A 16,008-nucleotide genomic window follows, 5' to 3' on the forward strand; every position below is an offset into this window, starting at 1 on the left:
GCACACAAAATTTGTGCTGATATAATAGTTCACATTTGTTTTCTTTTAAAAAAAAAATCTTTCAATTAACTATATCTTATTACTTTGTTGCTTATTTAGGTCAAATTATGAGTTTTTAGAAATTAAAGGGGGAATTTTAACTTTCCTGGTCAGTGGTAAAGGAGCGAAGGAGCAGTTGAAATGGAACAGCTCCATTTCCTGCTGATTCCTCATTTTAAAACTGTGGTTGCACATCCTCTAACTTCCAAGCGGTAACGCTCCACGCTCCATGCCCCGTCGAAACCAGCACTAAAAATTCCGGTGGGGCGCTGGAAGTTGGCTGCCCGACCGGAAGTGCTTACCATCGCCGTAGCCGGACTCCAATGGCATTTTAACTCATTCCTGAGCATGGCACCTGTGCCAGGCAAAGCTGTCGGGAAGCCTTCTCTTTGCACCTTCTCCTGATCTTCATTCCCCAACCCGTTGGCCAGCTACCTGAAATGGGCGAGCAGCTGATCGGTGGCATTCAAATGAAGCCCGTGTTCTAACTTTTTTAATTTCCCACTTGTTCTTAGTGGAGTATATTCCAGCACTTGGATCTTCCTACATGACTAATTTAGCAGAGCGACAGCGCATGCGCTCTTTGCATGGGTGTTTGGGCTACCGTTAAATTTGTCAGGGCCTTTTTATTAAAGTTGGCCCTGACCTAATATATTGAAAATGACGATCCTGCACCCATTTTCTAAAAATTTGTTAAGACTAGTGGAATTTGTGCTGAGCAAGCTCTGACTAATTTTTCAAACTCAGCACTGACTTAATCAGCGGTAAGAGGTATTGGTAACCAGTAAGTTTTTTTAACTTGCCCTAAAGTGGAGCGAGGAGAAGCCGGACTAATCCTTCTGCAACCACATTAATATTGCGGGCCAGGTGCTCCCACCTCCCGTTTATCTCCAACCGGGCTTTTCTCTTCAAGTGCACAAATGTAGTGTGCTGATTGTTTCGTGCCAAATATATAGTGCTATCAGATTTAGGTCCCAGAAAGTAAAAATTCTGTTTCTATTACTTAGCATTTTGAGATTTTTATCAGTTTTTTGGGGATTGACTTTCACAACTTTGCCTATTTTTCTGTGAAAACTGCATACTTGTGGCTTTGATTTCGTTATCTCTGTGGTCAATTTTTACGTTTTTTTTAAAGTCATGAGTACACAGGAGGATAGTAAGCAAGATAGATCAGGTTAGAGCTACGTCTTTGTGCAGCAGCAGTGAAGGGAGTTGTTTTGTGAGGGGTGGGCTCCAGAGCTTTGGTAGCATCGTGGAGAAATCCTGTATTTTGGCAGAACTGGGGTGGTGATCCTGGGGTTTACCAGAATGGGAGGGTGTCATCTTGAAGTTTGGAAGGGTGGTCCAGTGTTTTTTCAGCATGGAGATGGAACCTGGGATGGAACAGGCATGAAAGCTAAGAGGAAATCTGGAATAAAAAAAGAGGTGAAGTAGGTTCTGGGGTTTGGTAGTATTGAGGGGGAGGTTACAGCACTGGGACAGCGGTTGTTGGGTTTGGCAGTGGGGCTCCTGCAGCTTGGGGCCATGAGGAGTGGGCCTGTGGTTTGGTAGTCGAGGATCCATGTGCCTGACTGCTGGGGATCATTTGTGTGACTTTGGGTCCTCCTGCCACATTCGCCTGACTCCTGCCGGTTGGTCTCACTTCATTGATGCCAGATTTGGATGGGTGTCCGGTCTGATGTATTAAAACATCTGGGAGTTAAAATAACTCGAAGACTGTATCCAGTGGGGTTCTGCAGGGCTCAGTACTGGGTCCCTTGCTTTTTGTGGTGTATATCAATGACTTCAGGACTTGAATGTTGGGGATATGATTAAGAAGTTTGCAGATAACACAAAAATAGGATGTGTGGTTGATAATGAAGAAAGCTGTAGACTGCAGGAAGATATCAATGTACTGGTTAGGTTGGCAGAACTGTGGCAAATGGAATTCAATCCGGATAAGACTGAGATAATGCATTTGGGTAAATCTAACAAGGCAAGGGAATACACAGTAAATGGTGCAATACTGAAAAGTGTAGAGGAACAAAGAGACATTGGAGTGCAGGTCTACAGATCCCTGAAGGTAGCAGGCCAGGTAGATAAGGTGGATAAGGAGGCATATGGAATAATTGCTTTTATTAGTCGAGGCATGGAATACAAGATCAAGGACGTTATGCTTGAACTGTATAAAACATCATCATCATCATAGACAGTCCCTCAAATCAAGGATGACTTGCTTCCATGCTAAAAAGGGTTGAGTTCACTGGTTAGGCCACAGCTGGAGTACTGTGTGCAGTTCTGGTCACCACCACCAGGGGTATAGAGGAGATATATGGGGACATTTCTTTATCCAGAGGGTGATGGGTGTCTGGAACTCACTGCCTGAAAGGGTGTTGAGGCAGATAGCCTCACCACATTAAAAAAATTCTTGGATGTGCACTTAAAGTGCCGTAATTTACAGGGCTATGGACTAAGAGCTGTAAAGTGGGATTAGGCTGGATAGCTCTTGGTCGGCCGGCGCGGACACGATGGGCCGAAATGGCCTCCTTCCGTGCTGCAAATTTCTATGATTCTATGTTCATCCTTGTTTCTTCAGACTTCTTCCTCACCCCACACACTCTGCATGACAAGCTGCAGATGCGTTCAACACACACTTCTTCCTCTCTACTAACCCTCACACCACAACCTATCCCTTTTTAATTTAAGCTCATCAGAATGTGGAAGCCCCTCAGTTAGTAGATGAAGAGGAGCAGAGTGAACATGAAGACCCATTGTCACTTGATCTCACTGTTGCAGATACTGACACCACACAGACCATAGATGTTAGGGGGATCTGCACATAGTGAGTCACCGGGCACAATGTGCAGGAGCTAGGGCAGGGGGATAGGATACCACAGGTACCAGCTCATCGGATGGCAAGGATGCATACTAGTTCTGCTGCAGAGGACTCGGATGCAGACTTTAATGGGCCAGACTATTGAACAAGGCTAATGGCATACACCAGTAAATGATTGGCAGCCTCCTGGAGATCTTGCACAGAATGTCATGGTAGCATGGAGGAGTCCACCTGCAACCTCCAATGTTCCAATGTGGAACTAGTAGTCCACTCCATGAGCAATGCAGTCGCACCTACCATGATGGAGAGTCTCATGACAAATTTAACACCTTCCATCACAGAACTTCTGCCATGGAAACTGCTGCCATGGAAACTATGATGCTCGGATTCTGACCTTGCAGTAGCCCTTGTATTTAAGGTTTAAGGTGTGAGTGAATTGAACCAGTTGAAGTGTATATTTCTGATGCATTGAGAGTTATTTTTGATTTAACTCTTTGGTTGATATAGTGAGGTACAGAGTGCAATTCAGACAAACAAGTGTTGCTGTTAATAAATATTGAGGCAGATAAACATGCCTGGTGTTGCAAAGTGAGATTCAGATTATCAGTGATGAATGGAAGGTGCATTTTCTTTGCAGGTATTTCAGCAGGAAAACTTTCCAAAGTGGTAATGGGAGATGATGAATCTCGCTATTATGCACTGATTGGTCGAGCAGTAGATGAAGTTCGGAAAGCTGAAGGACTTGCTTCAGCCAATACTGTTATTTTATCCCCAAATGCCTGGGAGCTGTGTGACAGAGACAATCTAGTTGTTGAAAAGATAGAAAATGAAAGAGCTGTAAAGGTAATTAAAAGGTTCTTCATGTTTTGTTCATAGTTGTGCTGAATTATAATTTTAATAACAGTACTTTGCCTTTATTGCTTTACTTTGTTATATATCTCAAATGTCTGTCATTTTTCCATTAAAGGATTTGTTCCTTATATCTTTTCTAAATTTAAATTTCACTAATTTCCATTTGTGTAATCTGATCTTACTCTCTTGGTATACTTGGTAAGAGGGTCCATACTTTCGGCTACAGTTTCTTGAAAGTAGTCAAGACATTTAGATGTTTGCTTTATGGATTGTTTGGCAATGGTTATTTATCCTTTTTTCAATTTTGACATATTACACCACTGTTCAAAAAAAAAAGGAAGTATATTTTGAGCTATGTTGCTATGAAGATTTTCAAACATTAATAAATGTCAATTACTTTACCAATTTTAAATTTGAAAATAATAAACAACTTGAAATTATCTGTACACTGTTTACAGCTAAGGTTAGCAATAGTAATATAACAAAATGTTAACACAAAATAATGTTAGTTGTCTGTTGGCATAAGTGGTTATGAAACAAATAGATACTTCAGTTTTAAAATGTGCTTTTAATGCAGGTGCGCTACATTAAGAGAGATCCTCACTATATAGTTGAAGACTATTTAAAAACTATGGGACCCCATTTGGAATTTCAAGAAGTTGGTGTTAATAAAAGTATGTTCATTCCATAGTTTATATTTTCTATGGCTGGCTAGCTGCTATATTTGAGCTTTCATTTGGACACAAGAAGCTGACTGTTGATTCATTTATAGAGGCAATAAGAAAAACATCGAGGTTATTGCCCAACCCACATCTTGAAGCTATCCTCCGTAAATATCTCCTGAGAACAGTTTTGCTAAAGGTATGAAATTCTAAGATGTCGTGAATCATTTTGAATGTGCATAATCAGATTGTAACATCTACCTTTGTTAAACTTATCTGAAGGATTGGATACTTTATTTTGATACTCCATGTGTTCCTGGATGTATTATCTGGAGTCCTTCTTCACCTTAAGGTCTTTAGCGATTGATGGATTTCCAAGATTTTGCTTTATTTTGTCAGATTGCTTCAGCAGTATATGGATATACACATTGTATGAATTATAATTTTCAGTCTTATTCCCATTCTGTCTTTTTAATCTGAACAAAGTCATTGTTTACTTGAATTGCAAGTTTTCGAAACTGGTTTCTGCATATCACTCTTATTCCTTCATTTGAAAAGCACAAAACATGACAGAATGATGGGCCTAATACCAGATAATATACTAATGTGATGCAACGGCCGGCCACCCCATGTTAAAAGAATTCATGCACAGGTATCTTCCACCATTTAAAATGAGTTCATCAGTCACCTGAGTACTCATTTTTACTGTGGAAGCAAGTCATCCTCGACCCTGAGGGATTGCCTATGATGATGATGAATATACTATTATTTGCAACAGCTAAAAACCTGGAAGGATATTGGATAATAGAGTATGCGCCTCACTGCTATTATAAAAGCTTTGTATTAATTAGGAAATAAATATTCCTAAATTAGGATTGCCATTCTTCTGATTTTGAACCAGATATTATTGTGAATCAAAGGGTTCTGAATCTTCAGAATTCTCTATCTCAGAGAGCTATGGATGCTCAGTCATTGAGTATATTCAAGACAGAGGTCGATAGATTTTTGGATACTAAGGGAATCAAGGGATATGTGGATAGTATGGGAAGGTGGAGTTGAGGTAGAAGATCAGCCATGTTCTTATTGAATGGCGGAGCAGGCTCGAAGGAGTGAGTGGCCTACTCCTGCTCCTATTTCTTAAGTTCATATGTTTCGAGTGGGCTGTCTGAAAATTTGTAAATTTAAACGGGGCACCAAGTGAGTGAATTTCCTTTCTGTTGTCTGCCCATTAGAAGTGTATAAATAGTGCAGGAAACTTGTTACCCCGAAGTCCAGGGTGCAATCGATGACACGCACGTTGCATTGAGGGCACGCACACAACGCTCACTCGCCTACCTCAACCCGAAGGGATTCCGCTCCTTCAATATCTCGATAGTATTTGACAACAATGAGAGGATCCTCCATATTAGCGCAGGAAATTGCCATGTTTCCTTCATTCTTCAATATTCAGGGAAAATAATTATATCGAAGGATGCCTTATGGGCAACAAAACATACTCACTGCTCACATATCCAAGTGGCTGAAACAGTAGCAGAGGAGGGCTATAATGAGATGCAAGCAGCTACCTGCCTGTTGATTGAAAGGATCACGGGGTGTTGAAAGCATGCTTTTGCTGCCTAGCAAGTCTGGAGGGGATCTTCAGTATGTTCCAAATCAGGTGTCCAGAATAGTGATAGGTTGTTGTTCCCTTCACAACTTTTCTATTCAGGAAGGGCTACAGTTTGACATTGCTGAGAAGGAGACCCTGGCTCCTACAGATCCATAATTACACAGAGTGGGCCACAAGGATGTTGTGCATTCAAAGGAGTCCCTGCTGACTGCTTCAAGGAGCACAAGAGGATAGGTCCCCTCAGGAGTCATCTCCTCTGTCAAATCTTTGATCCTACTGCTGACCTTCTTTCCCTACTTGCAAATAAGAAGACATTCTCTCAACCATTACCCATCCTCCCGCATGACAGCTCTCTTTGTCCCGATATGATTGTGCCAGTAATCATCGCCTGCTGGCTTGTCCTTCCCCACCCATCATATGTAAAGTGGCAGTCTGGGTGGGTAGATTTCCCTCCCGTCTGCCTGTATTACTGCTACTTTTCAGGCTTACCAGGGTGATGCTGGCAATAGAGCCTGGGACGCAGCAGTAACAGCCTGTGGTCTTCCCAATGTGGGAGAGGGTGTTGTCGCACCATCTTTGCAATACTGGGACAGTGACTCCTTACCTGGGAAACTGAGTCAGGGGTTCCTGTATTATAGAATCAGAAAAATTAGGATGCAGAAGGAGACCATTCAGCCCATCATGTCCGTGCTGATCTAAAAAGAGTTACCCAGCCTAATCCCACCTTCCAGCATTAGGTCCGTAGCCCTGTAGATTACGGCTCTTTACGTGCACATCCAAGTACTTTTTAAATGTGATGAGGGTTTCTGCCTCTATCACCCTTTCAGGCAGTTCAACTCCCATCACCCTCTGGGTGAAGAAATGTTTCCTGATCTCCCCTCTAATCCTTCTACCAATGACTTTAAATCTATGCCCCCTAGTTATTGATCCCTCTGCTAAGAGAAATTGATCATAGAATCATAGAATCATGGAAATTTAGAGCCCGGAAGGAGGCCATTTCAGCCCATCGTGTCTGCGCTGGCCGACCAAGAGTTAATAAAGGCAAGTATTAAAGGCAATGCTTTCTGAACTACCTTATCTACCTGCCTGCTACCTTTAGGGATCTGTGAACCTGCACTCCAAGGTCTCTTTGTTCCTCTACTTTTCAGTGTCGTACCATTTATTCCCTTGCCTTTTGAGATTTCCCCAAATGGATTACCTCACACTTATTCGGATTGAATTCCATTTGCCACTGTTCTGCCCACCTGACCAGTACATTGATATCTTCCTGCAGTCCGCAGCTTTCTTCATCATTATCAACCACACAGCCTATTTTAGTGTCATTTGAAATCTTCTTAATCATACCCCCAACATTCAAGTCCAAGTCATTGATATACACCACAAAAAGCAAGGGACCCAGTTCTGAGCCCTGCGGAACCCCACTGGATACAGCCTTCCAGTCACAAAAACACACTTTGCTTCCTGCCTCTGAACCAATTTTGGAACCAACTTGGCACTTTGCCCATGGGCTTTTACTTTTGTGATCAGTCTGCCATGTGGGACCTTATCAAAAGCTTTGCTAAAATCCATATACACTACATCGTACGCACTGCTCTCATTGACCATCCTGGTTACCTCCTCGAAAAATTCAATCAAGTTAGTCAGACACGACCTTTCCTTAACAAATCCATGCTGACTGTCCTTGATTTATCCATGTCTTTCCAAATGAAGATTTATCCTGTCCCTCAGGACTTTTCTCAACAAGGTTAGGCTGACTGGCCTGTAATTACTTGGTCTATCCCTTTCTCCTTTTTTTAAAAAAAGGTACAACATTAGCAGTCCTCTGGCACCACACCTGTAGCTAGAGAGTACTGGAAAATGATGGTCAGAGCCTCTGCTATTTCATCTTTTTCTTCTCTTAACAGCCTGGGATACATTTCATCCTGGTCTGGGGATTTATCCAACTTTCAAAGCTGCTAAGCTCCTTAATACTTCTACTCTCACACTCCCTCATTGCAAAGTCTGCATTGCCCCTCTATTTTGTGAAAACAGATGCAAAGTATTCATTAAGAATCATACCCACATCTTCTGCTTCCACACACAGATTTCCTTTGTGGTCTCTAATAGGCCCCACTCCTTCTCTTGTTCTTAATGTATTTATAAAACATCTTTGGGTTTTCCCTGATTTTACTTGCCAACATTCTTTCATGCTCTCTCTTTGCTTTCCTGATATCCTTTTAATTGCACCCCTGCACTTATTATATTCCTCTAGAGTCTCTGCAGTATTGAGTTCTCGGAATCTGTCATAAGCTTCTCTTTTTTTCTTTTTTCTGTATGTCCCTTGACATCCAGAGGGCTCTAGATTTGTTAGCCCCACCCTTTTTTTTTAAGGGAATATACTTTCTCTGTATCCTCAGGATCTCCTCCTTGAATGCCTACCACTGCTTTGACACTGATTTACCATCAAGTAGTCGTTTCCAGTCCACTTTGGCCAAACCTATCTCAGCTCAGCAAAATTGCCTTTACCTAATTTGAGAACATTTTTTCCTGGTCCTCCTTTTGTCCTTTTCCATAACTACCCTAAATCTTACTGAATTATGATCACTAGCACTAAAATGATCTCCCACTGTTATCCCTTCCACCTGCCCCTCTTTATTCCTCAAAACCAAGTCCAGAACCGCCCCCTCCCTTGTTAGGCTTGTTACATTCTGGCTAAAGAAGTTCTCCTGAATGCATTTTAGTAATTCCACACCCTCTGTGCTATTCACACTGCTTTTTCCTCAGTTAATATTAGGGTAGTTGAAATCCCCCACTATTACAGAACTATAGTTTTTGCACTTTGCAGCAATTTACCCACATATTTGTTCTTCTATCTCCCTCTGACTGGGGGTCTATAGTACACTCCCATGCTTCCTATCCACTCTATCTAGGCCCCTCATAATTTTACACACCTCAATTAAATCTCCCTTTAGCTTCCTCTGTTCCAAGGAAAACAACCTAGCCAATCCAATCTTTCTTCATAACTAAAGTTTTTCAGTCCTGGCAATATCCTCGTAATTCTCCTCTACACCCTTTCTAGTGCAATCACATCCTTCCTGTAATGTGGTGACCAGAACTGCACGCAGTACTTAAGCTGTGGCCTAACTAGTGTCGTATACAGTTCAACATAACTTCCCTGCTCTTGTATTCTATGCCTCGGCTAATAAAAGAAAGCATTCTGTATCCTTTTTTAACTAACTTATTGACCTGTCCTGCTACCTTTAAGGATCTGCGGACATATATTCCAAGGTCCCTCTGCTTCTCCACACCTCTCCGTATCCTCCCATTTATTGCATGTTCCCTTGCCTTGTTGCCCCTCCTCAAATGCATTACCTCACATTTTTCTGGATTGAATTCCATGTGCCACTTTTCTGCCCAACTGACCAGTTCATCGATATCTTCCTGCAGTCTAGAGCTTTCCTCTTCACAATCATCTGCAAATTTCTTTATAATGCCCCCTACATTTAAGTCTAAATCATGAATATATACTACAAAAAGTAAGGGACAGAGCCCTGTGGAAACCCACTAGAAACAGCCTTCCAGTAATTTTGGCTCCAATTTGCTACTCTCCCTTGGATCCCATGGGCTTTTACTTGTTTGATCAGCCTACCATGTGAGACCTTGTCAAAAGCCTTGCTAAAATATATGTAAACCTCATCATATGCACTGCCCTCATCAACCTTCCTTGTTACCTCCTCAAAGAACTCAAATCAAGTTAGTCAGACACGTCCTTCCCTTAATAAATCCATGCTGACTGTCCTTGATTAATCTGTGCTTTTTGAAATGAAGGTTTGTCCTGTCCCTCAGAATTGATTCCAGTAATTTGCCCACCACCGAGGTTAAACTGAATGGCCTGTAATTGCTCGGTTTATCCCTTCCTTCCTCGAATTCTAGCCAAATTGTGCACAGATGTAAGATTTTTAATAATTTTTTCAAATTTGGCAACGCTGCAGAAAAGATTTGAGAATGATTCCAGGGATGAGGGACTTCAGTTATGTGAGTAGACTAGAGAAGCTAGAGTTGTTCTCCATGAAACAGAGAAGGTTAAGATGATATTTGATAGAGATATTCAAAACCATGAGGAGTCCAGACAGAGTAGATAGAGAGAAACATTATCAGAAGGGTCGAGAACCAGTGGACACAGATTTAAGGTGATTGATAAAAGAACCAAAGGCAACATGAGGAAAAACTTTAACCCATCGAGTGGTTAGGATCTGGAATGCACTGCTGAGGGTGATATCATCATCATAGGCAGTCCCTTGGAATCGAGGAAGACTTGCTTTCACTTCTGAAGTGAGTTCTTTGGTGGCAGAACAGTCCAATACGAGAGCCACAGTCCCTGTTACAGGTGGGACAGATAGTCATTGAGGGAAGGGGTGAGTGGGACTGGTTTGCCGCACACACTTTCCACTGCCTGCGCATGATTTCTGCATGCTTTCGGCATTGAGACTCGAAGTGCTCAGCGCCCTCTCGGATGCACTTTCTCCACTAAGGGTGGTCTTTGGCCAGGGACTCCCAGGTGTCAGTGGTGATGTCGCATTTTATCAGTGAGGCTCAATCGTGGTTTTCAAAAGGGAATTGGATAATTGACAAACTAGCAAAAATAAAGGAGGACAAAACCTCAAGTTGGGGTGGTATGATTGGATCAGCTGGGGTTTTTTTTGGAACAGAGGAGGCTAGATCGTATCGAGGTGTATAAAATTATGAGGGGCCTAGATAGAGTGGATAGCACCGACCTATTTCCCTTAGCAGAGGGGTCAACAATCAGGGGGCATAGATTTAAAGTAATTGGTAGAAGGTTTAGAGGGGATTTGAGGGAAGATTTCTTCACCAAGAGGGTGTTCGGGATCTGGAACTCACTGCCTGAAAGGGTGGTAGAGGCAGAAACCCTCACCACATTTAAAAAATACTTGAAGTACCATAGACTACAGGGCTACGTCCCAAGAGCTGGAAAGTGGGATTAGGCTGGATAGCTCTTTGTTGGCCGGCGCGAACACGATGGGCCGAAATGGTCTCCTTCTGTGCTGTAAACCTCTGATTTCTATGAACCCACGCATCAAGGAAACTAGGGAGGAGATAGCAGAGTTTATATATACAACTGTGCCATGTCAGAGGACTGGCGGACAGCTAGTGTTGTTGGAACAAAATCTGGAAACTATTGACCAGTCAGCTTAACGTCTGATATGAAAGATGCTGGAATCTATACTAATGTAAGTGGTAGAAGAGCATTTAGTGACAAAATATAATAAAAAATATTCAGCATGGATTCCAAAAATCTAACTGCTGCTTAACGAATCTGATAGAATTCTTTGGAGAGGTAATGAAAAGAGTAGACAGGAATAATGTAGTAGATGCCATATACTTGGACTTTCAAAGGTCTTTGATTAGGTACCACGGTATGTGGAGTCAGGGGACAAATATCTGAATGGATAGAAAATAGGCAAAAAATTAGAAAGCAGAGTAGGGGTAAAGGGTAGTTATTCAGATTGTAGAAAGGTAGAAAGTACTGTTCCATATAGATTAGTGTTGGGACCACTGTTGTTCATAATTTACATTAATGATTTGGACTTGGGACATATTAAAATTTACAGATGATACCAAGCTGGTGGGTATAGCTAACATTGAAGAAGAATGCAAAATATTAAAGAAAGAAAGATTTGCATTTATATAGCACCTTTCATGACCTCGGGACATGCCAAAGCACTTTGCAGCCAATGAAGCACTTTGGAAGTGTAGTCACTGTTGTAATATAGGAAGACGAAATGAGAAAACTTGCAGATTAGGCAGTTAAGTGACAGATAGATAAAAGTGAGGTGATGCACTTTGGTAGGAAAAACAGAAACATCACCTACACTGTCGAAAATCAGAAACTGAATGGGTGGCAGAGGAAAGGGATGTGGGGATACTAGTGAACAAATCATTAAAAGCAGCATCTCAGATCAGCACAGCAATTAAAAATGGAAGCAAAGCACTGGGATTTATTTCTAGGGATATAGCATTCAAAAGTAATGAAATAATGTTAAACGTGTATAGGACCCTGGTCAGGCTGCACTTTGGGAACGGTAGCCAAATGGTTATGTTACTGGCCTAGTAATCCAGAGGCTTGGACGAATAATCCCACTATGGCAGTTGAGGAATTAAATTCAGTTAATTAAATCAATCTGGAATAAAAAGGTAGTATCAGTAATCGTGACCACAAAATTACCGGATTGTCATTAAAAACCCATCTGGTTCACTAATGTTCTTTTAGGGAAGGAAATCTGCTGTCCTTACCTGGTCTGGCCTATATGTGATTCCAGACCCACTGCAATGTGGTTGACTCATAGGTTCCCTCTGAAATGGCCTAGCAAGCCATTCAGTTGTAACAAACCGCTATAAGAAACAATAATAAGAATAAAATCGCCGGACCACTCAGCACCAACCTCAGCACCAGCTTCGGACACGACAATGGCACTCTTAGCCCAGTTGACCCTGCAAAGTCCTCCTCACTAACATCTAGGGGAATTGTGGCAAAATTGGGAGAGCTGTCTCAGACACATTTATCACCATCCTTGAGTATATCCTGTCCCATCATCCAGGCGAGTGGAGAGTATTCCATCACACTTCTGACGTGCCGTGTAGATGGTGGAAAGACTTTGGTGAGTCAGGAGGTGACACACTCGCCGCATAATATCCAGCCTCTGACCACCTCTTGTTGCTACGGTATTTATGTGGCTGGTCCAGTTAAATTTCTGGTCAATGATGACCTCCAGGGTATGATGGTGGAGGATTTGGCGATGGTACTGCCATTGAATATCAAGGGGAGGTGGTTAGACTCTTGCTTGTTGGAGATGGTTATTGCCTGGCACTTGTGTGGCGCAAATGTTACTTGCCACTTATCAGCCCAAGCCTGAATTTTGGCATGACTGCTGCATTTTCTGAGGAGTTGCGAATGGAACTGAGCACTGCAGTTATCAACGAACATCCTCACTTCTGATCTTATGATGGAGGGAAGGTCATTGATGAAGCAGCTGAAGATGGTTGGGCCTAGAGAAACTCCTGCAGCGATGTCCTGGGGCTGGGATGATTGACGTCCAACAAGCACAACCATCTTCCTTTGTGCTAGGTATGACTCCAGCCAGTGGAGAGTTTTCCCCTGATTCCCATTGACGTCAATTTTACTAGAGCTCCTTGATGCCACACTCAGTCAGATGCTGCCTCAATAACCAGGGCAGTCACTCTCGCCTCGCCTCACCTCTGGAATTCATCTCTTTTGTCTATGTTTGGATCAAGGCCGTAATGACGCAGCTTGACACCAACCAGGACAAAGAATCCCGCTTGATTGGCATCCCATCTACCACCTTAAACATTCACTCCCTCCACTACCGGTGCACCGTAGCTGCAGTCTGTATCTTCAACAAAATGCACTGCAGCAACTGACCAAGGCTTCTTCGACAGAATTTCCATAACCCACAACCTCTACCACCGAGAAAGACAAGGGCAGCAGGCGCATGGAACACCATCACCTCCAATATCCCCTGTAAGTCACACACTATCCTGACTTGGAAATATATCGCCATTCCTTCATCATCGCTGGGTCAAAATCCTGGAGCTCCCTCCTTAACAGCACTATGGGAGTACATTCACCATGTGAACTGCAACATAAGAACATAAGAAATGGGAGCAGGCGTAGGCCATTTGGCCCCTCAAGCATGCTCCCCCATTTAATAAGAACATGGCTGATCTGATCATGGACTCGGCTCCACTTCCCCGCCCGCTCCCCATAACCCTTTATTCCCTTATCTCTCAAAAATCTGTCTATCTCCGCCTTAAATATATTCAATGACCCAGCCTCCACATTCTCTCGGGCAGAGAATTCCATAGATTTACAACCTCTGAGAGAAGAAAATCCTCCTCATCTCAGTTTTAAATGGGCGGCCCCTTATTCTGAGACTATGTCCCCTAGTTTTAGTTTCCCCTATGAGTGGAAATATCCTCTCTGCATCCATCTTGTCGAGCCCCCTCATTATCTTATGAGCAGTTCAAGAAGGCAGAACACCACCACCTTCTCAAGGGCAATTAGGGATAGGCAATAAATGCTGGCCTTGCCAGTGACGCCCACATCCCAGAAACTAATAAAAAAAATAAGTTCAGGTCTCCATACTATAAAAAAAACACACAGTCCGAGAAATCCGATACAGCCCAAAAATGGGTGGTGCCACCGTACGTTGAGGTTAACCCACACCTGTAAAAAGAGCGCAGGCAGCCCCGTTATTCTGGTGCTGCCTGTTGATTTAAATGATTGCAGCGCAGAATCTATCATAAATTCACTGTTTCAGATGGTGCGCTCAGCAGAAGGCCCAATGTAGCATGGCCGTAGCATCCCTGGAGCGAGACAGTGTTTTCTTAAAGCCAGGCTGCCATTTTAGAAAGCAATCTTGAACTATTAAAGGGACCTGCCTTTAAAAAAAAAAAAAATAATTTAAAAAATAGGCAGTCTTTAGTCCTTAGAGCTAAACTGCCTTCTGAAAAAAAAATTAAAAATAATTCCAAAATGACAGTCTTCAGCTCTTGAAACTGAACTTAAAAAAATGGGAAAAGTATTTCAGCACGAATACAAATGGCTCAACAAGCCAGGTAAAGGGTACTCAGGGTGTCGCACGCAGCACTCCACCTTTGTGCAAGGGGTCAACACTGGAAGCGAGGTCCTCTACCCACATGTGGCTAGGAGGTCCTCCAGAAAGAAGGATCTGGGACCAGATCACTGAGGCCATCACTGCCAACAGTTTCACTTCCAGGACCTGCCTTCAGTGCCCAAAGAAGCTTTATAAGTACATAAGAAATAGGAACAGGAGTAGGCCATACGGCCCCTCGAGCCTGCTCCGCCATTCAATAAGATCATGGCTGATCTGATCATGGACTCAGCTCCACTTCCCTGCCTGATCCCCATAATCCCATATCCCCTTATCATTTAAGAAACTATCTGAATAAATTTAAGACAGAAATAATGTCCCAGCTTCCACAACGCTCTGAGGCAGCGAATTCCACAGATTTACAACCCTCAGAGAAGAAATTTCTCCTCATCTCTGTTTTAAATGGGTAGCCCCTTATTCTAAGATCATGCCCTCTAGTTCTAGTCTCCCTCATCAGTGGAAACATCCTCTCTGCATCCACCTTGTCAAGCCCCCTCATAATCTTATACGTTTCGATAAGATCGCCTCTCATTCTTCTGAATTCCAATGAGTAGAGGCCCAACCTATTCAACCTTTCCTCATAAGTCAACCCCCTCATCCCCGGAATCAACCGAGTGAATCTTATCTGAACTGCCTCAAAATTAAGTATATCCTTTCATAAATACGGAAACCAAAACTGCATGCAGTTTTATGACCTCAGACCAGTGGTCAAATTCAGTGACTTCATCTTCAAAAGCCATCTCCTACCAACTGCACCTATAGCCTCACACACTGCTCAGTATACGACCCTGCCGCGTCCCCATCACTCATCTACCAACAATCCCTACCGAACACGACACAGACCTCATATTCCTAACTTCACCTCACCTCCTTTTCCTTTTATTCTATCCTTCCTGAATGTTGAATAAAAGGAAAAGGAGGTGGGGTAGCATTGCTGGTTAAAGAGGAGATTAATGCAATAGTTAGAATGGACATTAGCTTGGATGATGTGGAATCTATATGGGTAGAACTGCAGAACACAAAAGGGCAAAAAACGTTAGTGGAGTTGTGTACAGACCTCCAAATAGTAGTAGTGATGTTGGGGAGGGCATCAAACAGGAAATTAGGGGTGCATGCAATAAGGGTGCAGCAGTTATAATGGGTGACTTTAATATGCACATATATTGGGCTAACCAAACTGGAAGCAATACAGTGGAGGAAGATTTCCTGGAGTGCATAAGGGATGGTTTTTTAGACCAATATGTCGAGGAACCAACCAGGGGGGAGGCCATCTTAGACTGGGTGTTGTGTAATGAGAGATGATTAATTAGCAATCCCGTTGTGCGAGCCCCTTGGGGAAGA

General features: G+C 42.7%; 1 protein-coding gene across 1 annotated transcript in view; it reads left to right on the plus strand.

Annotated features, from left to right (window-relative positions):
* LOC139254114 (adenylate cyclase type 10-like) overlaps positions 1–16,008 on the plus strand; it is a 238,749-nt gene that overhangs the window by 14,788 nt on the left and 207,953 nt on the right. The window contains exons 5-7 of the mRNA XM_070873646.1: positions 3,492–3,697; positions 4,284–4,380; positions 4,479–4,567. Of these exons, the coding sequence (XP_070729747.1) occupies positions 3,492–3,697; positions 4,284–4,380; positions 4,479–4,567 (392 nt within the window). The remainder of the gene's footprint in view (positions 1–3,491; positions 3,698–4,283; positions 4,381–4,478; positions 4,568–16,008) is intronic.

Source organism: Pristiophorus japonicus, chromosome 3 (assembly GCF_044704955.1).
Source record: "Pristiophorus japonicus isolate sPriJap1 chromosome 3, sPriJap1.hap1, whole genome shotgun sequence".
Taxonomy (NCBI): Eukaryota; Metazoa; Chordata; class Chondrichthyes; family Pristiophoridae; genus Pristiophorus; species Pristiophorus japonicus.